The sequence below is a fragment of the Sceloporus occidentalis genome, unplaced genomic scaffold (assembly GCF_023333645.1).
Source record: "Sceloporus occidentalis isolate IW3139 unplaced genomic scaffold, rSceOcc1.0.p SCAF_1, whole genome shotgun sequence".
Lineage (NCBI taxonomy): Eukaryota > Metazoa > Chordata > Lepidosauria > Squamata > Phrynosomatidae > Sceloporus > Sceloporus occidentalis.
Window position 1 is genome coordinate 26,763,075 of NW_028316981.1, and position 27,627 is coordinate 26,790,701.

At 41.0% G+C, this 27,627-nt stretch overlaps 2 protein-coding genes across 9 annotated transcripts in view; one reads left to right on the forward strand and one right to left on the reverse strand.

Moving 5' to 3' along the window:
* KCTD6 (potassium channel tetramerization domain containing 6) overlaps positions 1-8,541 on the forward strand; it is a 45,395-nt gene extending 36,854 nt beyond the window's left edge. For all 7 annotated transcript variants that reach the window (XM_089518652.1, XM_089518605.1, XM_089518613.1 and 4 more), the window contains 2 exons: positions 4,397-4,504; positions 6,343-8,541. In XM_089518652.1, the coding sequence (XP_089374778.1) occupies positions 4,478-4,504; positions 6,343-7,029 (714 nt within the window). In that variant the 5' untranslated portion in view covers positions 4,397-4,477 and the 3' untranslated portion in view covers positions 7,030-8,541. The remainder of the gene's footprint in view (positions 1-4,396; positions 4,505-6,342) is intronic.
* A 3,521-nt stretch (positions 8,542-12,062) lies between these two features.
* The window catches only part of LOC149321274 (peroxisomal acyl-coenzyme A oxidase 2-like), a 32,164-nt gene continuing 16,599 nt past the window's right edge, over positions 12,063-27,627 (reverse strand). Inside the window, exons 10-15 of one of the 2 annotated variants that reach the window (XM_089518661.1) lie at positions 26,821-27,011; positions 25,463-25,624; positions 24,021-24,126; positions 22,961-23,178; positions 18,251-18,383; positions 12,063-15,421 (exon numbers count right to left, since the gene is read on the reverse strand). In XM_089518661.1, coding sequence (XP_089374787.1) covers positions 15,359-15,421; positions 18,251-18,383; positions 22,961-23,178; positions 24,021-24,126; positions 25,463-25,624; positions 26,821-27,011 — 873 coding nt within the window. In that variant the 3' untranslated portion in view covers positions 12,063-15,358. Of the gene's footprint in view, positions 15,422-18,250; positions 18,384-22,960; positions 23,179-24,020; positions 24,127-25,462; positions 25,625-26,820; positions 27,012-27,627 lie in introns of those variants that run through there. The other variant, XM_089518668.1, reaches the window with a different exon arrangement.

The window sequence follows — 27,627 nt, forward strand, 5'->3', positions numbered from 1 at the left end:
ATCTGTAGTTCTGAAGTTTCAAACAGATGAAAAAATGTCTTGTGACTGAGTTGTGAATGGGGAGGAGGAAGAAAGCTGTCCATTTTTGGAGGAAGAGTTGAAGGCCAGTAACCTTTGTGGCCAAGGCTGCACCATGGAAATGCATCAATTCCATTCATGTTGCCTGATTTGTTGTTGTTAATTGCTCTTGAGCTGACATTGATTCACAGGGGTCCTGTGGATGAGACATCTCCAAGACCTCCTATTATTGCCCACTGCTTTAGGTCTTGCAGATTCATACCTATGACCTTCTTGACTGAGTCTTCCTCTCTTCCACTTTTTGCTGCTCTCTACTTTTCCTAGCATTATTGTTTTTCCCATTGAGTCGGACCTTCTCATGATGTGACCAAAGTACAACAGCCTCAATTTGATCATCTTGGCTTCTAGAGAGTGTCTTTTTGGTTGTCCATGATATGTTCAGCACTCTTCTCCAGCATCACATCTCAAAAGAGTTGGTTTTCTTTTTATCCACTTTCTTCACTGTCCAGCTCTCACACCCATACATGGTGATGGGGAACACTATGGTTTGGACAATTCTAACTTTAGTGCTCAGTTTCTAGTTCTTTCATAGCTACCTTTTCCATTCCTACTCTTCTTCTGATACATTAATTCATTGGGTGGGATTTGATACAATTGGGTGCTCCTTACTACCATAGCATTCAACACCTCTTCTTCTTTGATAACATTACTACATGTTGAGTCTCCCTTATCCGAAATAATGAAATCTGGAATACTTCACAAACCAAACATTTTAAATGGGAGACTGAAATAGAGACACCATTGTTCTCAAATTTTCTTTCATGGAGAAAATTATTTAAAATATTGTCTGAAATTACCTTCAGACTATATTTTGTGTTTAGACTTGCGTCCCATCTCCAAGATATCTCATTATGTATGCATATGCAAATACACGTATTCTAAAAATAATTTTAAAAAAATTAATCCAAAATACTTCTGGCCCTGAGTGTTTCAGATATTGGGAGCCTCAATCTGTATAGGCTTCAAGGCTAGACTTTTTGGCATGGTATTTGTCTGTGTAGAGTAGGTGTAGGAGGCTTTGGCCTTCCAAGTATTTTGGACTACAACTCACACAATGGTACAGCCCAGACTTTGGTGCACCACTTGGTGAGAATGAGGTCTCGAAGCCCTCTTAAGGGAATTATAGGCCTGTTACAGACTGCCAAAATAAAGCTGCTTCGGGTCTCTTTGGAGGTATGCTATTTAAATGATGCATGGGTCCTAAGAGTTCGGAGGTCGCGCCAAAGCCACATTCCATTCCTAAGCACTGGAGGGCAGCTTTGTTGCAGCTTCCAGATTCTTAGGATGCATGCATCATTTAAACAGCATACCTCCAAAGAGACCCGAAGCAGCTTTATTTTGGCAGTCTGTAACAGACCGTGATTTGAGCCATCAAATTCTGTAATTGGCAGTAGTGCAAAGGTCTGTAATTGACCAGCAAGACCTAGGATAAACACAGATAATGTAGACTTGTGCACTGGTCATCCGAGTCATGCTTTTTTTGCCTAAAGCACCTCAACCCAAGTCCATTTTTTGGTTCATTTCCCCAGTCTAACTTTGGAACTCTGGGTCGGAGAACTTGGACTGAATTTAGATTGGAGTTTGGCCTTGCAAACGCCAGCTTTTTTGTCATCATTATAAAAATATAAAACATATAGATAAATCTCTTTCACTGGTAACACAGATGTGTGTTTCCATCATTATGTTGGTACCACAAATATATAATGTAAATACATCCAGTTGCATAGAACAAGCTACACCTCCGCTGGGATTTTGTGACCTCTGTTTAGCTGTTCTTCTTCTCCCTCTACCCACCCATCCACATTCTGTTGTAAAAGAGATGTTGAACCACTTTTTATAGGGTTGATCTGTTTTGGTCTTTTTTTTTCTTTTTCTTTTTGCAACTAAGGAGATAAGTAACACTACTACATCTTACCAAGTATTGGTTTTCATTGAGCAGTTGCTTTGTATAGCAACAGCTTCATTATTTGCTCTTGAAATGCGGCTCACCATCTGAACTGATTTATATATAGTTATCATTGTAAGAGATAGAGGACTCTGCAGATGATCTGTTTTTTCCCTAGTGCCTTGCTGATGAGAATGAGAGAGAGAGAGAGAGAGAGACTATTATATTGTACAATTGTACTCAAAGCCACATCTTCCTGAGAAGTGACAGCAACCACAGTTTTGCTACCCAAAGAGCAAAATCATGTTTGCATTTTGAGCCATGTCCTAGTTACAAGCCTTGGAAGCACAAAATTTTTGTGTCTTTTCTTTTTTGTTTGCTTGGATTCCTGGAGAACAGGAATTTTGCAGTAAGAGAGCTTGTTTGCCAGTAGCCTAACCTTTAAAATGTCTGAATAAGTCTGACTCAGAAATAAAGATTGAGATCCTTTCCCTTGCCAGATACATCCTTGGATGTTCTGCTATCAGTCAGCTTTAGGAAATCTTTGCCTCTTAATTTGAAGGAAGAGGAGATGGAAGGTAATTTTTTCTACATGTGCAAACACCACTTGGATTAACATCATGCCATATATACTAATTTACAAAGTTTTAGTCCTGTTCAGCTGTCATGGTATCTCCTCCCCTCTGGCAAGGATGATGAGAATTCCCCATTAGGGATCGATCGCTTCTTTCAGAAAAGTGCAGCTACCACATTTCTTTAACGTGTTGTGCAACATGGTGTAGCTATGCTTGAAGTTGAAATAGAGCATTCTTTAAGGATGAAGTGTGCAACAACTGGATTTGTTTTAAATCAATCCCTGGGTTAAAATAAAGACCGAAGCATTTTATTTTACTGACAAAAATCTTCCTTCCTCATTCCTTCCCTCCTTTCTTTCCTTTCCATTCTTCACATTTCAGTGGGCTCTTATAAACTGCTGAACTAGATGAGCAAGAAAGTCATTTCCATGTAGTGTGAAGCTAAATCTGTACTTAGAAAAAAACCAAGGCAATAATATGCACAACAGCTACCCAGCGAGTCGTGTGAAGTGTTTAAACAATTTAAGCCCAGTGCTCACTGCTGGACCATGTAGCCTCCTATGAAGTATTCAAGGATGACAACCCTGTAGTTTGTGCAGTTATCTCTCTAGCCAGTTTCACAGTATATTTGAAGAAAGAGTCAGGATGAGGGCTGGTTCCACGTGATTCTTATGCAGACTGTAAAACTCTTGGCTTATTTTCCTTACTTCAGTAAACTTGATTTAAAAAAAAGCCATCTGTACAGGAGTTTCAAGTGTTGATTGAAAGTAACTAATGAGAATTGTCCCATGAATTTCCACAAAGAATCTCTGGGGGTATGTGGAAAAAAATGAGGTGTGTGTTTTCAAATCATCTGTCAGCTTATGGTGACCCCATGAATTTCGTAGGGTTTTCTTAGGCAAGAAATGTTCAGAGGTGGTTTTGCCAGTTATTTCCTCTGAGGTACATATCTAATAAAGAAACAAAAAGGTATATGTATGTCATTGATATATGAGTGTGCATGTGTTTGTGTACATACATAGAATCATAGAGTTGGACGAGACCACAAGGGCCATCCAGTCTAACCCCCTGCCATGCAGGAACTCACAACCAAAGCATCCCTGACCGATGGCCTGTACACATTTGTATGTATATGTGTATTTGGGTTGTTGTTGAGTGCTTTCAATAGATTCCTACTTATGGTAACCCTAAAGCAAACCTATCACAGGTTTTGCTTGTTAAGATGTGTTCAGAGGGGGTTTGCCTTTCCCTTCCTCTGAGGCTGAGAGAGTGTGATTTGCCCAAGGTCACCCAGTGGGTTTCCATGTCTGAGCAGGGATTCAAATCCTGGTCTCCAGAGTCGTAGTCCAATGCTGAAACCATGATACTATGTTGATGCATATAAATGTGTACTGTATTTGTATAGACATGTATATATACATGTATTTGTATAATTTATACATATACATACAGAGTGGTGGGGTGATCTTTAGCATGTATTTGGCAGTGCTCTGCAGCCTTTCAGAACTGACTGTTTTTGTCCCAGCAAAATTCTGTTGCATCTCCAGAGTATGAATTCTCTTGAGGCCAACTACTCATTATTTAACACAAGGCAGTGTATAGGCCGATTACCATTTTCCCTGGGAGGCACAACTCCTCTGTGTGCTTGTAAAGGATGCAGGAAGGTCAGGAGAGAGAAAGTATGCTTTTGTAGATGATTAGACTTGAGTTGCTTTGTAGCTGGAATCCAAAGTGCACACTTTTGACAAAGCTCCTGCCCCCTTTTGATGGGTGGAAACATTGCTCGGTTGTGTTCTTGTTATTCTTCATCTTCTCCTTGTGAGTGCTCATCGTCTGCTTTGCTCTCCCCCCCAAACAGGAAGGAATAAGTGGTGAATTGTATAGCCTTTCAAAAAACTGCACATATATTTGGACCCGCGTAGATCGCGCATCGGAACAGATGGATAATGGAGACTGGGGATATATAGTAAGTATTGCAGTTGGGCTGAGGACCATAAGTTTCCCCCAGGGGTCATGTGTGTGCCTGTTTGCCTATGTGTGTAAATGTGCCCTTCTGTGTTCTTTACCCAGACAGCTGGGCACATGCATATGCTCTATTTAGTAATACTCAGCACATTCAGCCAAAGTTTCAGTCAGTTGATTTCCTCTGTTAGAGGAGATTGATACTAGTTGAGGGAATTTAAATGCAGGGCTTGGAAACATCACTTTGTATCGCAGCACTCAGTGTTTCCTAGCCCCTGCTGTTGATACAGTTTGGGAGTTGTAGTCCAAAAAGTCATGTTTCCAAGCTCTGCTTCTGCCGCAATAAATGTGTTAAGTTTCCAAGGCACTAAAAGACTGTTGTTTGTTTACCCCTTTTCTAATCTGATGCACAAAAAACAATTGAAAATTATTTGTTACCATGTATTTACAATATTTTTATTCTGCTTTTCTGCTGAAAAGGCTTCTAGGACTGAAGAGCGGGGTATAAATACCATAATTTAAAAAAATAGTGTACAAGTCAATAAAGCAACAGTCCTGGTCTGCTTTACAATCTAAAAAGAAAAGGCATGAAAAGAGAAAGAGATGGGAACGCAAGAGGGGAAAAAACAAACAAACTCAGACTTGAATTCTAAATGTTAAATAGTAGTTCTTATAATGGCAAACTGAAATGGAAATGGTTCCAGGAAAGAAGGAACCTGATGGTCATGGTCTTTAACAGAAGTGATGGAATGGCTCTGTTTCCCATGTCTTCCTCTGTGGCAACCTGATACATTTGCACCTACATGGTGAAATGCCATGCTCAGAAGAATTTCCCAATGTTTAAAACCTTCAACAGACACAGACACACAAATTCGGTGAATGACCCACTGCAGTTCTTCCAGATGTCTAGGGCATAAGGTCTCATCAGCCTTATCCAGCATGGGCAATGATAAGGGATTATTGAAGCTGCACAGCAAAAACATATGGGGAACCAGAACTATCAAGTGTGCCACCATCTTGTAAAATGTATGGTTTGTGACAGACCCAGAGGACTAGACACCTAGCTGTGGCATTCCTTCTCCCCCATTTGACTCTTCTGCTGTGGTGATACCTGCTTCCATTACTGTGAACCAGTGGCAAAATCAACCCAAGGCACGGTGTGTGTGCGCAATACTTTGAATTTTTTTTTGCTACATTTGCTTGAAATAGCCACTGGCAAAATATGGGCAAGAGGTTTCCCATCTCTTAATAGAGTTTTTTGGGGGGAAAAATAGGAAGGGACACTTTAGGAAGGAGGGAGGAAACTCCTGTACAGTGGTGGCTAAGTAAAAAGTGGGAAGGCACTCCCATGTTTGGAGCATTGCCTTCATCATACAGCATATTGCCCCAGTTATGAGCCAGAGATGTGTATGAATAGCAAAATACACAGCAAAGGAAATCTGCTGAGAACAAGCGACAGAGCCAGAGCCATCTGCATTGAAGTTGTGCCTCAGATACAGGGCTGTATGTGATCACTTTGAATCACTCCATTATAAGATTATATGCATACTTAACAGAGAAGCTGGGTGCCAGCCCAGATAAATAACTTTAACAAAAGGTTTAAAAGCAGGTTACGTATGATTCCACCTCATTGTGAACTATACTTTACAAATTTCTCCCATGTGCTCTTGATAATGCCACATATTAAATCATGCAAGGATAAATTTCAGTTCTATTTCTTCTTCTTTTTCACAATTAGAGCCATTTGTTTTCTTATAGTGACTTGCATAATGGTTAAAACATGTCAAACATATTTCTGTGGTGATCTGAAAGAATTCTGGTACCTTTCCTTCCCGCTTTCAGATGACTGAACCTGTCACTCTAAATGTGGGTGGTCACTTGTATACGACATCGCTCACCACTCTCACAAGGTACCCTGATTCGATGCTGGGAGCCATGTTCCGGGGGGACTTCCCCACTGCCAGAGATTCTCAGGGCAATTACTTCATTGACCGGGATGGACCACTTTTCCGGTATGTTCTCAATTTTTTACGGACATCAGAGCTGACTCTGCCTCTGGACTTCAAGGAATTCGACCTGCTTCGAAAAGAAGCAGATTTTTATCAGATCGAACCCTTAATACAGTGTCTCAATGACCCCAAACCTTTGTATCCTATGGATACCTTTGAGGAGGTGGTGGAGCTTTCCAGTACTCGCAAGCTTTCAAAATACTCCAATCCGGTGGCAGTCATCATAACGCAGCTCACTATCACAACCAAGGTCCACTCATTGTTGGAAGGGATTTCCAACCATTTTACCAAGTGGAATAAGCATATGATGGACACGAGAGACTGTCAAGTTTCCTTTACGTTTGGGCCATGTGATTACCACCAAGAGGTCGCACTCCGCGTCCATCTTATGGAGTATATCACAAAGCAAGGTTTCACCATCCGAAACACGAGGGTCCACCACATGAGTGAGCGAGCTAATGAAAATACAGTTGAACACAACTGGACTTTCTGTAGATTGGCGCGAAAAACGGACGACTGATAACCTTTTTCCTCCTCTGTTTTTTGTTCACTCTCCAGAAGCGAAATTGCCATTTCTCACAACCATGTATTTCAGTGACTGGAGTCTGGCCTTGACAGAAACAACCTCGGAGGTTCTCCTTTTTAATATTTTCTTTTCTTTGTTATGAATATTTATTATTTGATTTTTAGAGTCTGGAGAATGGATATGCTCTGGCCTCTTGTCTTTTGTCTTGTGAGAAATGTATGCATGTGCCTGCTTAACTTGTTAAGTCTCTTTTTAAATTAAAAGATGAAGAAAAACAAATCACCCTTAGAAAAAATGTTAAAATTAACTACATTAAGACACCCCACCCCACCTTTTTTTTTGTACAATGCAGTTTAAAGCACTAAAAATCATATTTTGGTTTAAACTGCATTTAATTCATTTAATTCTGTTGCATACCACTGGGAACAAAAGAGAGACTCCAGTTCACACTGAACGCCTCCTACACAAGTTAGAGTGAAATGAATGGAAATAGTATGAACGGAGCTTGTGTTGGATAAGTTCCCTCTGGATCATACCTAGAATTGTTCAAATGCAGTTGGAGGAAAAACTATCATCATGTAATCTAATCTAGTTTTCCTTGAACCACTAAACAAGCAGTATTATTCAAATGATTTAGTTACCAAAAAGTCTCCACTCCCTCCCTTATTTTCAAAAAATACCGCATTTCTCAGTTATCATGACTGTTTGTTTCTATGCATTATAAATCAAGCAACCAAATATTATGTGCAGCTATGAAAATACAAGTAGAAGTATTTATGTTGGTTCTGAATGCAAAAACGTCCCTGTGGTAGAACTCCTTTATTTTTTAATGCCTGGTGCAATATTCCCAAGTGTAATGCTTGCCAGCAAGAAGCTAATAAAAACATGAAATATGGAAGCCAGATCTGCAATCTTTTGTTTGTACTCTTTCAAACTTAATGTTCTAGGAAACGTAGGAGTAACAGAAAATAAAGCAGCTTCTGTGCAAAAGGAAAAAAGGGAAAACATTAATTTTACAATCATTAGCTGGGATTTCCAAACCAACAGAATTTATAAGGTTATACTGAACTCCACCAGGTTTTGCTAACTTAGTTTGTAAATGGCAGTCAGGCTAGGCAATGAATATGAATATAAAGAGTTCCTTTAGGATGACCAGTGCCCAGCCCAGAGACCAGTTACAGACATAAAAGCATTTTTCCCTCTGGCCCTTAGTTCTCATACCACATTTTACTCAAATTGGATTTAAGTAAAAATCTTGTTCAGCCAAAAGGGAGGAATGGCTTCTACCTGTATGGATATCCCTCCGTGCTATTTTAACTGAGAACAGCAGGAACAACATTTTGAGAAAATGTAGATCTCTTTTTCTTTCTCCTGTATGATTTTTAACACCTTTGCCTGATGAACAAACAGTGGAGCCTTGTAAAGCTTTCCTAATTTTTGAAAAGTTTAATTAAAAATTGGCAGACAAAAAATGCTTGTGCTGGTAAATGGCTTTTTGGGTTGTTTTGCCTGATTCATTGTTGCTAATGAAAGTAGAATGGGAAGTGCTTGAGAAATAAATTAAACCATGTAAATGACAAGGTAAGTCCGCTGTTGGAAGTGGCTTGACCAGTGTAATGTAGCTACCATCTGAAAATTGAAGCTGTTTCTAGTTGTATGCCATTGCTCTGCACATGGTTTGAATTAAAATTCAGCAGTATTAATTAATTAATGCCAAATTTGAAAGTAGCCTCAAGTCGTCAAAAGCTAATGCTACCATCTTTCTTTCTTTCTTTCTCTCAGTCAAAGGTGCTACAAGATCCCTATTTAATGAATGCCCTTTCCCCATATTGAACCCAGGGCAACTTCCAGTATAAGATTAAGACAAAACACAATTTAAACAATATATGGTACACAATTTAAAAAATTTAAATCGGCAATCCTTTTAAATTATTTCATTTAAAATACTATACCTATAAAACATAAGTATGCAAAGGGATCTTGTAGCACCTTTGAGACTGAGAGAAAAGAGACATTGGTAGTATAAGCTTTTGCAGACTCGAGTCTACTTCCTCAGATGCTTGAGTCAAGGGCTAAACAGACTGCCCCTTTGGAGTGACGTCCCACTGCCCCTTTCCTCACCAGATCGGGGCCGTGGCAGCTACACGCTGCGGCCTCTATCTGATGTTTTTCTGGCCCTAAAAAGAACAACAAAATGCAGCTCCTTTTGGAGCTGGAAAAAGGGTGCCTTTGCCACCGCCACCACACTTTCTGGCACTCCTTTTGGTGTGCGTCACCTGAACGCCATGCCAAAAGAGCGCCGTTAACTCAGACTGCTGTGTGATCGGTTGGGTGGTGTGACAGTAGCTTGAGGGTGGAGTTGGGGCATTCATCGTGTGGCTGCCATGCCCCCACTGTGCCCCAAGGCTGGCGTTAAACACCGGTCTGTTCAGCCCCTTTGTCTCTCTTTTTTAAAATATAATTTTTATTAAATATATCAGAACCTTCAAAAAATAAAAGAAAGAAAAGAAATACATATTATGCTGAGTTACTACAATTCCATCCATAAAGAAATCTTACAGTTACATTATCTCAAAGATGCTACAAGATCCCTTTGCAGACTGATCCAGACTAACGCTATAACTTTGTATGAAACACAAGATCATGGTGCAGTAACACATTGTTAAAAGGTTTTTCTGCCACACTCTGTTAAAGACTAAAGCTCTTTTTAAAGAAAAAGGTTTTTGCCAACTGGCAAAAAGAAGTCACAGAGGAGGCCAGCTACAGCATGGGAACATTTACCAAGGACACTCTTCCCCATTTCCTGAGCAACCATACCTGTAATGATGGTGGGAAAAAGAATACTCTCCCTTAAGATCTTTAGGTTTGGGTAGGCTCATATAGACAAATACAGTCTTTCAGATAGTGTGGTTACAAGCTGTACAGGGCTTTATAGGTTATGACCAGCCTTTTGAATTGTGCCCCCAAATGGACCTCTGATGCTGTTTTAGCAGCAAAGTTATACTGCATATTCTCTGCCACTAGACCCTGTCAGCAGTCTGGCCACGAAACTTTGATCCAAAGGTAACCCCAGATAAGAGTGCATTACAATAGTGCAAATAGGATGTTATCAAGGCATGTGTTGTTGTGGCCAGATCTGATATCTACAGGAATGGGAACTGCTGCTGCGCTATTTAATTGTACAGATACACTCCTGGCCACAACTGAAACCTGAGTATCCAGACTTGGCATTGAAACTGGAACTCAGAGCAGCTTACAAAAATTTAACCAGGTACAGATCAAAGATGACTGTTAAAATGTGTACCCTTTAACGTGAACCCTTCCATAGCAGTCACTGCAAGCACCAGGGGCAAAGGCTTTAAATAATGTTAGCACCAACAGCAGTTTATCTGTTCATTGTTGTTTCCCACCTCAATCCATGGGGAAAGGCAGGTAAAAAGAAATAACAATAACAATAATAATAATATAAGGAACCTTGAAGACATTTAGATGGTCCCCACACTTGGTGTCACACAAGGGAGACGGGAGGAAGTCCTTATATTGTGGCAGGGCTGGGGATAAGCAAAATGATAATTTATTATTAATAATAATTTCCCTGATCTAAATGCCCTCAAGGTTCCTATGAGGAAGGGTGACCAGATGTCCTCTTTTCCCCTGAACTAATGCTGCCACCACCAATACCTTGTCTGAATCTATGTTTTCAGTTAGAGTATGTCTATATTGTCCTTGCAGCCTACAGCTACTTCCAGGGAGATACCACAGGTTTTGGCCTTTAACCTGACTTTGCTCCAAATTAAGCCAAGTTAGGGGAAAGCCCGGTGTTCCCTGGAAGCCCTGGAGTTCCCTCAGGGTGTTTTGGCATGTGAACAGCTGGACTGGTCAGATTTGGCCAGACCCCTTGTCTACCTGTTTTGTATATTTGTTCTTGTGCTTTCAAGTCATTTCTGACTTATGGCGACCCTAAGGCAAACCCATCACAGGGTTTTTTTGGCAAGTTTCTCCAGAGGGGGTTTGCCATTGCCAGCCTCTGAGGCTGAGAGTGTGACCTACCCAAGGTCACCTAGTGGGTTTTCCTGGTGGAGCCAAGATTCAAACCCTGGAGCCATACTTCAAGGCTCAAACCACTACACCATGTGCATCACACCTTTAAGTGTGAGCTGGAGCTGATAACAGGCACTCTTGACCGTTGCATTCACTTGATTTCTCATCTGAAGCGACGAGTCGAGAAGCACCCTAAGCTGCGAACACACTCTCCTCTCCTAAACATCTAATTGTGCACTCTGGTCCTAGGATGATGCATTTCAGCTTCTCAATATAGACCATTACTTTATGTTTCTATATGTTCTTTGTGTGCTGCTTTGCCACAAATACAGGAAGAGCCATCTCATACCTTCAGGCAGCTACTAATTTATGGCGACTCCATCAATTTCATAGGATTTCCCTAGGAAAGGAAGGTTCAAGAGTTGTTTTCTTTCCTCTGAAATATAGCCTACACCATCTGGTATTCATTGGTAGTCTCCCATCCAAATACTAACCAGGGTTGATCCTGCTTCTAAGATGAGACAGTATCTGGTGCCTTTAGAGTAGTTCAATTCCACAGGGTATGTATGACCTGCTGCTGATCAAAATCACAAGTACAAGTCTACTCAGAAGCTAGCTTCACTGAATTCAATGAGATATACTCCAAAATGAAAGATGCAAGAATGTGGGATGCAGGCTGAAAAGAAAATAATCTTGTAAAAACTAACTGAGAACCAGATGTATTTTTAACAGCACATTGAAGCATGTAGTAATTTTATCCAATATTACTTTTAAACTTTATTCATACCTTTGAATCCAGTCAACAGGAGATTTTGGGGACCTGTACCCATAGGTCAGTTCTATCCTAAAGCTGTTCTTTTGAATCCACAAATCCTTGATTTTTCATGTTTGCAATAATATCCATTTAAAAGTTGTTTCAGTAAGGACAATAAGGACACATCATAGCACAACATAATTTTATTTCAAGGTTATAGTTTAATGGATGAGGTGCATAATTAAACAAATTAATCAACATTAAAATACAATGATGTATTTGCCCTGAATATATCCTCCACCTTAAGTCGTAGAACAAAAATTGCTTCTATTTTACTTGACAGTGTATAGTTTTTTCAATAAAATTCATTTTAGGTATTCACAGAGCTCCCTTATACAATGCTGTACACAGATGCAGCATAGCAGCTAAGATGAAACATGTAAGTTTTTCCTCAAACCTATTCGTTCTGAGTTAACTCCTCATGATTTGGCTCCCACCATTAATCTCCTCGCCCCTCCTACTAATAAACTCTCTGTGTTTCCTCCTGTTTCTTTGGAAGAACTCTCTTCGCTGCTGAAGTCATCAGAACCCACCACCTGCTCTCTTGATCCAATTCCTTCCCGTCTCCTAATCTCTATAGCCCCCTCTTTGTTACCCTCCCTCCTCTATATCTTTAATCTCTCTCTTTCTTCGGGTTCCTTCCCCTCAGTCTTCAAACATGCCTTAGTTTCCTCTATCCTGAAAAAACCCTCTCGACCCTTCTTCCTTGGCTAGCTATCGTCCAACCTCTCTTCTTCCTTTTCTCTCTAAGGTGTTGGAACGAGTTGTCTATTCACGCTTTCTTGAGTTTCTTGAAACCAACTCCATTCTGGATCCCTTCCAGTCTGGTTTTTGCCCACGGCACTCCACAGAGACGGCCCTTACTAAGATCTCGAATGATCTTTTGCAGGCCAAGGCGAATGGCCTTTATTCGATCCTTGTCCTACTCGATCTGTCTGCGGCCTTCAACACCGTGGACCACTGTCTCCTAATAGATGTACTCTCTGACCTTGGTTTCTCGGGCCTTGTTCTCAATTGGTTCACATCTTACTTGTCAAATTGATCTTTTTCAGTGGTCTCGGGTGGTCAGACCTCATCTTCTGTCCCCTTATCTGTTGGAGTTCCTCAGGGCTCTGTTTTGGGTCCCCTTCTGTTCTCTTTATACACACTCTCCCTTGGCAAACTTATCAGTTCTTTTGGTTTCTCCTACCATCTTTACGCCGATGATACCCAACTGTACCTTTCCACCCCTAATCTTTCGCCAGAGCTAGAGCAGCAAGTGTCATCCTGTTTAACAGCTGTCTCCCACTGGATGCACCATCGGCGTCTGAAGCTCAATATGTCCAAGACAGAGCTTCTTGTTTTCCCTCCTAAGCCCACCCTTCACTACTCCTTTTCTATTTCTGTCAATAACATCTCTATCCAGCCGGTCCAGGAAGCCCGCAGTCTCGGTTTCATCTTTGACTCCTCTTTGTCATTTATCCCTCAGATCCAGACTACAGCCAAATTCTGCAGATTTTTTTCTCTACAATATCACCAAAATCCGTCCATATCTCTCAGCTTCTACCGCAAAGACACTGGTCCATGCCCTAGTGGTCTCACGTCTAGACTACTGTAACCTCCTGTTGGCAGGGCTTCCCCTCTCTCATCTCCACCCATTAATTTCTGTTCAGCATTCAGCTGCACGCATTATTTCACTCGCTCGCCGTTATGATCATGTCTCCCCCCTGTTGTCCTCCCTTCACTGGCTCCCTTTTCCTTTCCGCATCAGGTACAAACTTTTGCTACTCACCTTTAAAGCCCTGCATGGGCTGGCCCCTCTTTATTTAACCGATCTTCTCTCTCCCTGCATCCCTACTCGCACTCTCCGCTCTGGTAGCCAAAGTCTCCTCTTTCAACCCAGGATCTCCTCTGCCCCATCCCGGATCCGTTCCTTCTCTCTTGCTACCCCTCATTCCTGGAACCTTCTTCCTCTGCATGCACGGCTCATCACTTCCCTAACCAGCTTTAAGGCTGAGCTGAAAACCATATTGTTTAGGGAAGCGTTCTCAGGGAATTTGTGATTGTCATCTGGCTGTCTGACAATATTTGATGTAATGTGATTTGTTTTATATTTGATGTTTTTAATTTGTTTTTTCTTTTCTATATGGTAATTTTATCTATTCCTCTTTTATTGTTATCTTAGAATGTAAGCCTTGGGCAGGCTTTTATATACTTTTTAATTTTACTGACTTTGTACAGCGCTGTGTATAATTACAGCGCTTTAGAAATAAAGTTTAATAATAATAATAAACCTAGACAAACTCAGGTAGTCTTGGTGAAGATATTCTTCTCCCTGCTTTAGATTCCTTCTGCTAGATTTCCTCCTTTATTACTTTAAAAAACACACACACAGTGTCCCTATTTCATAATGGCACTTTTTCCTAGCAAAAAATTGATGAGGTAGGTTAGGCTGGGAGCTAGTATCAGCCTGAGTAAACCAGTGGATTTATTTATTCAATATATATTCTGCATTTCTGCCAAACGTGGACTTAAGGCAGCTAACAGTAGCAAGATTTAATTAAAAACAATGGCCTAAATTAGCAGTGAGAAACTTGTGGTCCTTCAGCTATTTTGGATTGCCACTCCCAATATTTGCCCCCACTAGCTATGCTGCCTGGGCCTGCTGGGAACTCCAGTCCAATATAATCTGGAAGGCTAGATGAGTCCCACTCCAAGCCAAAGTTTAACTGCTGGTCCCAACATGAACAAACCTATTATAAATCCATTCCTCAATGGTAACACTTAGTAAATTCCATTGATTAAAAAGATCTTTTCTGGCTGGGATTAACAGCTGAGTTTAGGCCTTGTGCTATCATTCTAGGACAGCAGTGGAAAGCTTGCTGTCCTAATGTTGTATTCTAGTTCCCATCAGCACCACTCAATATGACCAGTGCTGGGTGATGGGAAGGGAGTTACAGGTTCCCCACTCCTTCCATAAGGCATCATGCATTACTGTGGCCATAGTGCCAGATCTGGTGGATGAGACCCCATAGTGGCAATTCCAGGGGATTAGGCAACCCACAGACTATTAGCAATTTTTGATGTGAATGGTAACAGAACATAATATCCAGTAAGTTGGGAGAAGTTACAATGGTTCCTTCCTATAAATCAGCTTAATTTTTGTGCTTGCCAGAACACCTCAACACTATGACAGGACAATCAAAGCAATTTATTCTATTTTATTAGTTGTATTGTTCCCACTTGGTCATGAAACCCACTGACTGACCTTGGGCAATTCACATGATTTCAGCCTCAGGGGAAGGTAACAGCAAACCTCCTCTGAACAAAATCTTGCCAAGAAAACCCTGTGACAGGTTCCCCTTAGGGTTGCCATAAGCCGGAAACAATTTGAAGGCACACAACAACAAAACAACAAATTGTTGAAAAGAGTCAGTATTGCTCTGAGGGCAGCAGTAAAAGGAGGTGTTTGTGTTCCATTCCCATCTTTCATAACTTTGAGAGGGCATTCTGGAAAAGTGGCTTCAAATAGGTTTCAAAGACCTGGTTGTTCTGTTGGAAGAAAGAAAAGGAAACACACTGAGATCATCAGTAGATGGTCAGATGGCAAAAATAGAAAATGCAACATCGTCTTCTTTTTCATATGGCTTCACAATTTGTTCTCTAATTCACAGCTTCCCCTTCAGTGTCTACCTCAACATCGTAAAGATGGAACCCACTGGCTTTTATTCATCTGGAAAACATGATCCAGATGGGGTGGGTAGGTGGTGGATCTTCCCTGCCACATGGGCCAAAGGGCATCATGGAAAGAAAAAAAAGGGGTGGAGAACTGCATAGCAAGCAGTGTGTTTGTGCAGTGCTCCTCTAACATGGGTGGAGAACCTCTGGCTCTCCACAGGTTTAATTCTGGCCCTCTCAGAGTTCCTCAGATGGCCACCCTCCCTTCTCCAGGACATCTCTGTTTGAGGGTTTTCTAGCTTTTGTATGTTTTTTCTCCTCCATTCTATAATGTTAAAATGTCTGTTCTAAGTCTTAGCTTAGGCCCTAAGATGAAGGGACTGTAAACTAAAACAAGATGGTGTATTTGGTCCTTTTGTCCCATTTGGGTCTAAAGAAGCCCCCAGCCCTTGGTTGTGACTCATGCACATCACCTAAGACGTAGCCCGCCCAAAGGGCACAGATTTTGTGTTAGATAAGGGCATGAAGATTACAGATTCATCCCCAAAACTCATGCAAACGCACAGTAGTACTGCTTGGAAAGAAGGGAGACCTGCAGGCACAAGCATAATCTCCTGCAGCATTCCTGCATCAGGGCCTTTCCACTCAAAGGTGCTGTCCCTCAGTGGCATCACTAGGGTTGGTGTCACCCAGTGCGGTAACTCATGCTGTCACCTGCTCCACTGACCTCCTCCTATATCACACCATACAGAACATTTTGTAATGTTTTTGTACAAATGTTACTCATAAATCGTAATCCCTGTATATTACTGAATGTAATGGCAATAGCTATGACATAAACAACTAGCACAATTAAAATTATATACCTTTAAATTTCAGTATCATATCCATAGCCTAAACGTATTTACAAGTACAGAGTTTCATGTGGTTTAAATGAAAATTTGGTAAGAGGTGAGGAATTCAAAAATTCTTTTTTAATAAATTAAAATTTAATTTTAAAAAACCTTGGGCTTCCCTCCTTTCTCCTCCCATTGAACCTCACCCCACTCACTCGATCTCTTCAGCATTTTAAAGTGATGCAGGTGAAAGCCACAGCCCATTTCTGCAAAAGATAGATGTTTGAGGAGCAGTGGTGTCACTCGCCCTTGCATTGTCATATGGTGTGGTCCATACTCCCCACACCCCCTAGTGACACTCCTGTCTCACTTCAGGTATTGCCAAATTCTGACACTGATAAAAACCTCATCAAAACTGAGCTCCTTTGGACTGGACTGAGCTGAACCATGGACTGCAACTCCCACAGCCATCAGTGACAGATAATGGAAATTATAGTCCTAGAAGAGCATCTGGAAGGCTATATGCTCCTTCAATATGAGTTGGAATCCTACGGCATTCTTGCTTCCCTTCTATCCAGCTAGGTCTCACCTCCAATAATGTACTGCTAGGCTCTGGGCGATATCATCTTGTTCTGAGCAAAACATGCCTTGTAATATATATTCACTATGTCTAGCAGATATAAAGACATAATCTCTCTCTTTTCTCTGTCTCTCCATGCATTGATTTCTATCTCGGGGTAAGGCAAACTGGAGAAAGAAAAGCTGGACCTGCTGATGTGCAGACATGCAAATTAAGCAGACGGGTAGATGAATTATTCTGAATAATTTATTCTCTTTGCTCATATTATAGGGCAGAGGGGGAGGGTATACAAAGACAAGAAGGAGCTTAATGAAATCTGAAAATCCCACTTCTGGCCGAGTTATGCCCCTATGAAAATATTTCAACCACTGGATTTGGGCCAATTGTGGGGGAAAGACAAGGAACAGTACTGAGAAATTAAGCTCATGCTGTTGCCTGTTGGGAATCCCAGGAAGCTCCCATGATTACTGATTTTAGAGATCATCGTATGGCCCTCATACACTTTCATCGCTATCCCTCTAGCCATGAAGACTAATAACTGGTCTTATCTAAAAGTCAATGCTCCTCAACAATGAGCATAAGAGACCCAAACAGGATCAAGACAGGAGTGGCAAACAAGAAGTGAAACTCCCCTTAATTTGCATGGTAGGGTCTACCAATCCAGATTAGGGCTCCACATGAAAAATTTGTGAAAATATAGCCCTCCATTCAAGAGTAGAACTCACTTAAGGTTGCATTTAATCTCCACTTCCATCCCCCTACTTTCCCCCTCAGCCTCTGCACAGTTGTTTTGTATTTGCCCACAGCAGATTTTTGCAGATGTTATGCCACATCTGAATGGCCATCCTTATCTCTGACTCTGATGAGTTCCACCTCCTTAAATCCTCCCCAGAAAATCATCCTCCATTACAATCCACCCTGAACCTGCCAAGAGTCTTCACTGAACCATCTCAGACTTGCTGTTTCTGCATGTTTTGGTTTCAGTTAATCTCCTCCCGTCTACCATTCATCACGTCTGGGGCTGTGTAGACTTGTAGAACATGTTCTTTTATGCTAGCAGCTGATTCCTTTTAACATTGTTTTGGAAATGAAGAGGCAAGGTACCTGTCTAGAATTTTGAAAAAGTTATTTTTGGACTGCAACTCCCAGAATATCCCGGCCAGCACAGTCACCGAGAGAAATAGGAGATGATGTTGCTATGCTGGCTGGGGAATACTGGAAGTTGTAGTTCAAAAAATTAGCATTCCAAGTCTTGTGCTAGCCACCTATTGTGTGCAATGTACTTACCTGTTGATTAGTTGGGGACTTCTTGGCCCACTCATAAAGGCGCTCATAGACACGGCCATCGTAGCTTCCAAGGGCTGAATTTAAACTTGCATCAGAGAAGTCAAATGCATCCACTAATGGCACAGCATCTTTCCTGTAAAAATAAAGGAAGTGTTTTGTTTTGAGTCACCTTTTCTTTCCTGAGAGCAAACTACAACCCATAAAATCCAAATAAGTAGCCCAAAATTGCATTACAATAAAAGAACACACAGACAGCAATGATTAGAAAATTAAGGCTCCTGAACAGTTTATAGCCAGCAATAGCCAGTGTGTACCCACATCCAGGGATGGAAAAAAAATCTGCTGGTGGTGAAAGATGCATTGTAGGAAAATACAGATCCCATTGGGTAGAGGTCACTGTGTGTGTGTGTGTGTGTGTGTGGTGCCTTCAAGTCACCTGTCAACTTATGGCGACCCCATCAATTTCATAGTTTTCTTAGGCAAGGAATGCTTAGAAGCAGATTTGTCAGATCTTTTCTCTGAAATGTAGCCTGCAGCATTTAGTATTCATTGGCAGTCCCCATTCAGGTGCTAGTCAAGGCTGACCCTGTTTTGGATCTGGTGCCTTTAAGATATTTTGCACTTTCTTCCTTGACTTTCTTCAATAATTGTACTATATTCTTTATTTACTTTTGTTAGTAGTATGGTGTCATCTGTATATCTTAACTGTTGATGTTCCTTCCTCCAATTTTCATGCCTCCTTCCTCTCAGACTAATTCTGCTTTACGTATGATATATTATTCAGCATACAAATTAAACAGAGAGGATGATAAAATGCAGCCTTGTAGGACCCCTTTGCCAATTGGAAACCATTTTGCTTCTTCGTATTCTCTCCTGATGGCAGCCTCTTGTCCCAAGTACAGGTTACATATCAAGACAGTCAAATGTTGTGGCTCACTCATTTCTTTAAGAATGAGCCATAATTTTTCGTGATCTACACAATCATTTGCTGTAACCTGTAAAGCACAGGCTGGTTATTTTCTGAAATTCTTTGGTGTACTCTATTATCTAACCTATGTTTGCATGGACATCTGGAATTTCTTGCTCCATGTATTGTAAAGTTTTTGTTGTAAAATTTTGAGCATCACTTTGTCTGCATGGGAGCCTCTTGCTGCACAGGAGCACACACTCATCACCGCAGAAAGGTAGTGCCATGGTGGAAGAAATAGATTTAGGCCACAGTAAAACCACATTATTGTGAAACAGTTCTAAGGCCTTTTGGAACCTAAAGGTTCTAAAATAAAAAAAATCTAAAGTAAGAATCCTGTTGGAGAGTTAAAATGCATGACCTAGTGCTATGAATTCATAACTGTTTGGTAGTCACAAGCCTTCTGTATCCCTTAATTGAGGGGATATATAGGGACCATGAATGTCTCCTAGTGTCCACTTACCAGAAAGCAGACACTGCCATCAATGGGGGTCCATGGCTCTATTGCTTGGGAAATATCTGACTGGTCTCTCCCCATGCTGATCATTCACAGGAGCAAGTAGAAATGTCATGTCCTGAGTGATAGCAGAATGAACCCTCACCTATCACAGTGGCTGCTTCCCAGTGGGCAGTAGTTCCTGCACAGCCATGTAACTTTGGTGGTAACACATTCATAACTTTCCAACTTTCCAATATGATTCTGGCCATAGTATTTGCTTATTGTTGGAAAGCCAGTAGCAAATAAATAAATAATAAAAATAAACCTCCAAACAAGGTATCTTGCTCATAACATTGAAAAGACCCTGTCTATAGTCACCCCATGCTGCATCTCTACTGGTTTATTATACTTTCACCAAAGGAATGTGTGGATGAGAGAAAGAAGGGAGAGCAACAATTGGATCCCAGGCACCAACATTCCTCCCTTATAACATTACACAATTGCTTTAGAGCTTGCTACCATGGAAGTGACGAAGAATACAATTATCTAGTGGCTTCAGTTTTAGTCGTTCAACACCAATTCAGTCCAAGCTTTGGTGAAATGATAAACCATAAGTATAACTGTTTGGATGACTTCTCTCGGTGCTCATACCCGTAGCAAAGAAAAACATATCAAAACTGTCCAATAAGGCAGCCCAAATTCTGCGTTAAAAAGACTCCATGTTTTGCAGCTTGTATAAATAAACACACATTTAACATACATTCTGTGTAAATTATTATTTTGGTTCTGTTAAAAAGGAGGCAGTGATAAGGAGCTTGTTAGAGTATTGGACCCCTGCTCAGATCAGGTCTCTGAAAAAAATCCTGCTCAGCAACTCCCTGAGACTTCACTGCATACTGTGTACAAAATCTCTCCAGTCCATCCTTGAAGCCTTATGGGCTAGAAAGTCAGTTTAATGGAGACAAGTAAATGCTGAAACACATTTGAACCCAAGCTGTTTGTGGTTTCATTACCCATTAGACTATTTTAGTTTATTGTCATTTCCAAAAAGACTGACATTGGTTCTAAAAAAAAGCTTTATCCTTTACCCTCTAAATATTGCATGCCCCATTCATTTTGAATACAACAATGAAAATGCTGCAGATTATATTTTAAATGGCATACAAACAATAGTTCTATCTTTTAATGCTGTTAGTCTGCTGTCACAACACCATACTCATTCCACTTATTGAAATGATCTGATAAAGCTTTGAAATTAATATTTCTGGCTTATTTAAAAAGCTCACACAACCAATTTTGAATTAACATCACTCAGTGCTGATGTATCCATTTCCGTCATTAAAAGGAGAGGTTGTAGCTTCCATGCTTTTCCACAATATCAGAGCCAGGATTAAAAAAACCTTATTTAATGCTTGCTTTTATTAAAAATAGCCAAGATCTTTAGGCACAATGAGATACGTCATCTAAGCGTGGAAGTAACAAAAGAGGTGAAGGTGTCATTCTTCCTTTGAAATGTAAACAGGGGCTTTGAAAGATAAAAGCCTGCAGGAACATATTAAGCTGATTTATACTGAGCCAGTCCATTGGCTCATTCAGGCTGATGTTTTCTATTCTGACAGGCAAGGGTTCTTCAACATCTCAAATGAGATCTCTCTTAGATCTCTTGCCAGAAAGCCTTGAAATTCAACATTCAGATATCAAGTACAGGTATCTTGAAAATCAGGTGGAATATTAGCTACTGTGTTAAACAAGGATTCAGGTTCTAGTCCTCACTCAGCCTTGAATTTCACTGTGCTGTCACTTTCTCTCAACCTAACCTACATCACGGTGGTGTTGTGAAAACAAGATGAGAAGGGGAGAAATTCTGGGCTGTGGCACATTAACAGAAGGTTAATGAGTCAAGGTAACTTGGTAACTTCCATAGCTAGGGGCAATGTGACTTATTTATTTATTTACGGTATTTATATCCTGCCATTCAGCCCTAAAGGCGCTCAGAGCAGCTTACAATTATTAGGTGATTTCTCATGGGCCAAACCCACACTCTGATCACTACAGCACCCTTTGTCCTTTTACATGAAGGTTGAAATGATTGTGCTCTCCTGTATAAAATGCTTGCATGAAATGGTTGTGCTTTGGGAGGGACTACAGATCAATAATACAACACCTTAGGGAATCGCGTAAGCCACATCGCCCCTGGCTATGGAAGTTACTAAATTAGCTTTACTCATTCACCCTCTGTCAGCCTGATCTCCCTCACTAGGTTGTCTTGAGGATAAAGCAGGAATAAAGAGACATGAGGAACCATCTTATTAAAAATAATAATTGTAAGCCACTCTGAGAGCCATTAGGGCTGAAGGGCGGGGTATAAATAATGTAAATAAAAAATAAATAAATGTATTCCATTCTGAGCTCATTATAGGAAATTCAACTACTAAATAACACAGGTTGATTTCTCCCTGAGACTTTAAAGTGTTACTCCAAGTTGGAGGAAACAATGCTGAGCTTGATGGGCAAACAATCTAACAAGGTATGAGGTGGCTCCCTGTCTTAGATAGTCACTTCAGTTGGAGTTACAGCAAGGGCAAGCAATATATGATCCTCCAGACGTTGTTAGACTGCAGCTCCCAGCAGCCTTAGCCAGCATAGCCAAGAAGCAGGGCTGATGGGAGGTATGGCAGCACTCCAGCAATAGCTGTAAGGCCATTGCACATGACTTTCCCCCCTGGAATGCATCACATCTATCACTTGGCCATTAAGGAGGTTGAGGTTTTGAAGCATCAGTGACTTTGTGTTATTTCAGCAAATTTATGAACTGGGCTTAGCTAGGATCCTAAGTGAATCAGACCCTCTGGCACAATACAGCTGGAGAGCCACTTCATGATGCTCAGCTCTGGAGCTGATCATTTAGTGAGCTCTTCAGCTGGAGTGCTAGAGAAATTTGTGAAGCAGAAAGCACTGCCAAGAAACTGAGCATACAAAGAGAAAATGCCACTCCTCTTCCGTATTCATCTTTAGGGCAAAAGATAAAACAGTGCAAATGAGACAGGGGGAATATTGCTATCACTAGACTCTGGTACTTTATGGTTCCACCTCTAGCAAAAAGGAGGTGTGAAGTAGCTTTATGAAGAAAAGGCAATAGCCAGCTATGCCTCCTACAGCCATCCCTGAAATGTATAAGCCTCTCACTTCACCAGTCCTAATGACACACAGTTTGGTACTTTTAGATGGTGATATGAATGACAGTATGACAGAAACATGAAACAAAATTAATTAAACCCTTTTTGGGGCAGGGGAATCCCCTCACCGAATGACAGGCAGGAGTTCCAGGTAGGATTCAGTCACCATGGCAGTTTGCTCGGTGGAAAGGTAGCCATCCTGCATAAAATCTCCCATATTCAAGTACATCCCATGTAGTGCAAAGAGGTCACAGAGATGTTTGAGGATCCTGTGTATTGCAAACTCTTCTTCATACCTCTGCAGTGCTTTGACAAACTGTTCCACCACAATGTAATGACTGTGAGCCTGAAAAAATAAATAAATCAGGAATCAGATGCATAGCCCACACAGGACACCTCCATGAAGAATGATCATTAGCCCTTTATACACATTCAAAGTGGTGTACAGAAGGCATGCTGAAGCAAGTAGGAGGTGTGTGCCATTCTTGAATTATGGGGATTTCATTTCAACATCAGAAACAACTATGTACTCACTGGGTAGCATAAGTACTTTGAGATGGTCAACTGTTTATTCAGTATTTTTTTTAAAAGGCCCAATGTGTTTGGGCCTCAGTGAGAAAAGGCCTTCTTTTTGACAAATTGCAGGCTTGGGACTAACATCATCTTAATTTATTCTCCACCTGTATGATTTTTAACAGCTTTGCCTAATGAAGAAGCCAGTGGAGCTTTGAAAGCTTGCAACATGTATTTTATGCATTTTGGTTGGTCCCATAAAGGTATCACTGTTTTATGGATTTTGGATAGTATTGTAATAATTGTAATTGTAATAATAGGTTGCCTTTTAACGTAATCACTGGAAGATCTGTTTAGTTACCAGTTTTTGGCAATAATTTCCAGCATTCCTTATTATTGTCTATGCTGTCTAGACCTGATGAGAGTTGAGGTACAACCACATGTGGAGGATCACATTATGCCTATTTCAAAGGGACTGCTTACATCAAAAGCAAATTTCAATATCTTGCTTCCCAACTGTTTTTTTTTTAAATACAAGACTGATTTTTAAAAATGGGCACTAAATACAGTATGACTTGCTTTTCCTTGGCTTTGTTATTTGAGCATAACTTAAGTGGCAGTCTCCATGACAGAAGAGGCTGAAGAGGCAAAATGGTTACCAAAATGATTACCAACCATAGCAGCCTGTGCCAGCTGGACAGAGCACCTGTTCCATGCTTCATGTTGTGCGGTTCCTAACTGAATCAAATTCTGGAGTTTGATCGCTGCACTCCGTAACATCCTGGCGAGCAGAGATATAAACGGATGTCAAAATATTGTGCAAATAGTTGTACTCAGTCTTCTTTATCTTTGTATAGATAGCTATACTAACAAAAGAGAATGGCTGACTATCGCAGGACTAGCTTGAAAACCATGAAAACCTGAACCTTGGCTTATATACTTATGGGATCATAAAAGCATACATCTCAATGATTTTTAAAACACATGTACACTTACACAAACTTTATTGATTTTAATGTGGCCATCTCCAGTCACTAGGTGGCAGACTCTCCTAGCAAGGGTACAGAAAGCTGGAGTTACTTTGGCATTTTCCTGTTTGGAAGCAACCCAGGGACAATAACTTGCCAAGTGCAACTGCACCTTTGCTCTGCAGTGCATCCAAGTTCTTTCAAACAACAACAAGAAAAGACTACAAAAAGGATTTTCTTCCCCTGACAAGTAGGAGGCTGAGCTTGTACCAGGGCAGGGATAAGAGAGGGAAGTATAAAAGAAAAAGAGTATGGCATGGGAAAAGAGAAAAGGAACACTTAGAATTCTGTGTGGATGAAAGGAGAAAAAGACTACCTGTGTGGAGAAGAACACTAAGGTACAGAGTACCAAATTAGAGTTTGGCCTCCACACCAAAAAGTTCATTATCCTGTCTTAAGGTCTGTCTGCGACAATTACATTATGTTTGATATATTGGCGGGATACAGACCACCCCTTTGAGGCAGCCTGCACCAGCCCCTTCCCCCTCTGGATTGGGGCCTGGGCATGCGCAGCGGCAGCCCCAGAGGCCCCAATCCACCGCTTTTCCAGGCCTTAGGGAAGTGGCAAAACGCCGCTTCCCTGCAGCCTGGAAAGGGGTGTCCTTGGGGCTTCATGCCCCAAGGATACCCTGACAGCTGCGGGGAAAGGGAGAAAGGGGCCGCTTGGCCCCTTTCTGTTCTGCATTGCTGGTGTGGCTGTGTAAAGGCTGCGCCAGCAATGCGTGCGGCAAAAAGGAGCTCCGTTTCTGAGCTCCTTCTCGCAACACTGAAAGGGCGCCCCAAGTGCCCTGCAGCGTTGCTGGGACATCACACCTGTGCTGTGCTGTTTGGCTGCGGTGCAGCCGTGACATCATAATGGCGGTGCCCATGTATACAGGGCACCGCCATTATCATGCCGCCGCGACATGCTAGGGTTGTGGGGCATGCAGTGGCGCCGCCCTTAGGCAACCCTAGCATGTATCCAGGCCAGCAGAAAGCGCCGGTCTGGAAAACCCCTCTGTTACTTATCTCCAGTCTTTAGGATGGGCATGCTGTTAATCCAAGGATACATATAAATAAAATATTGGATTCCAATGTCTTTATGCCAACCTGAAGGCTCTTTGCCGGTAAGCGTCAATGTAAACATCAGGATTTTGGAAATCTCTCTTTTCTTGGGCTTGGCATTTCCCAAAGTTTTTGGACGATAAGTAGGCAACTGACATGGGGACAAGCTGGCCATCTTTTGCCACTGCAAAGCATTTTATCAGAAACCTAATGACAAAGAAAGTGAAAATTGAGACAAGCAGCCAGCCTAAAACACTTCTCCAAACCTTTGTTTTTCAAGTTCAAAGACAATTTAAAAAACAATAACAGCTGAATGCAAGCAAGAAAAATCTTATGTATGCTCATGATACAGGCTACTAGAAAACTGAAAAATTAACTGGCAGTTGGGAAGATAAATAAATATTTAAGTAGTTCCCTGGTTATGAATATGGTTTCAAGTTCACAATCGCAGTTATGAATGAACAACCTTGAGTTATGCATCCATAACTCATTTGTATTAACAATCTTTATATATTCAACACTGTAGGGAAAATATAAGAATCGTAAAAGTCTACCAGTCTTAACTTACTGGGCAGCATCTGCTGTGAGTGATAGGGGACTATTCTCTCATCAATTGGGATGCAGCAGATTGATGTTCCCACCCCTTTCCATGAGTGATCTCTAGTGTGAAGAGGAATTGCAAAGAGATCCTGCTTCTGATTGTCTCACTGTAGCTAATGTAGCAGGATGGTTGGAAACATCAGTCTCCTAATTCACAGAACAGACTCCTGTCACGCACAGTGGTTGCTGCCTGGTAAATCAGGATTAGGGGGGATTGGACTGGGAGATGCTACTTTGCTAAGGTGGTTATATAACTAAGCAGATGATCTAGAATCTCTGCTATTGTGTACAGATTGTAATGCAGAATCTTCAGCAATTCTAAGTTGGGTTTTCAACATAGGCCATTTCTCAGTCTTCTTCTCCAGAAAATTTATTATCAGGACAAAAAAGAGTTCCATTGTTACTGGAAGAATATATATTGTGCTTTCTCCCTGCATATCTCCCAGACACCTTTTGGCACACTAGTATCTTTTCTTAGTCCTTTCTTTAAGTGCTACCCCTGCTTAAGCTCTCCACTTGATAATCAATATGAAGGAGTTGGAAGAAAGATGTTTGTCTGCTAGCCTCAGGTAGAAACGTATATCTTGATTAAAAAAAAAAACTTCTGAAACAAATCCCAAATCTGAGAAGAGGTTCTGAATGTATTGTACTCAAATGTTATGTCTGGACTTATGGCTATGCTGACTGGTAGGATTCTGGGTTCTGCAGTCCAAAAATTACTTTTCCAAGGTCTGGGAAATTTCATGAAATGGCACCAGCAAAACCCCAGAGTCCAGATTAGAATATACTTTTGTTGAGGTTACCTGGCAGTCTGCAAAAGGAGAACAGTGTTTTCACCCTCATAAGTGCAAGAGGCAACCAGTCTAGTGTACAGGGAAGGTAGACCACTGAGAAGAGAGTATCCGTGCCCTCCACAGGCCTTCCGACACACCTCCACACCGGATGAGCTGTACTCTGTAGCTATCACTTTAATGCCTGATGCAAGGGCATGAAGCTGCAAATAAGCAGACAGACCAGTGCTAAGTAAGGATGTTGCAGTATTTCTATGAGCAAAGCAAAGCACTGGAGATACTTTTAAAAAGAACTCTTCTTTTTGTCTTCTTAGATTGTAAGCATGAAGGCAGGGAACCGTCTAATTAAATGATTTTATGTACAGTGCTGTGTAAATTTACAGCGCTATATAAATAAAGCTTAATAATAATAATAATAATAATAATAACAACAACAACTCACAATGGTCTCCAACTGATCTAGTTTCTCTGTGTCAAAGAAAGTTACATTTATGTTGCCTTGTATTATTTCCTACTATCCTATTATGAGTCTTGTTTTTGTGAGTCATCTTTTAATGCCTAAATTAATGTCACCTACTCTGAGATTTGGACATAGGTTACATGATTAAATAAAATGAATTTCTTTAGAATCCAACAAAGCTCTTAATGACAGCTAGATCAAGTCCTATTGATTCTTATGGGAAAATGTCAAATACATACTTAATTCTCTCTCTCTCTCTCTTGCACTGAAATCAATAAGACTCCTCTCTTCTTATAAAAAGCTAAACATCATTTTTATCAGCCAAGAATATCTACACAAGACATTAACAATACTTAAAA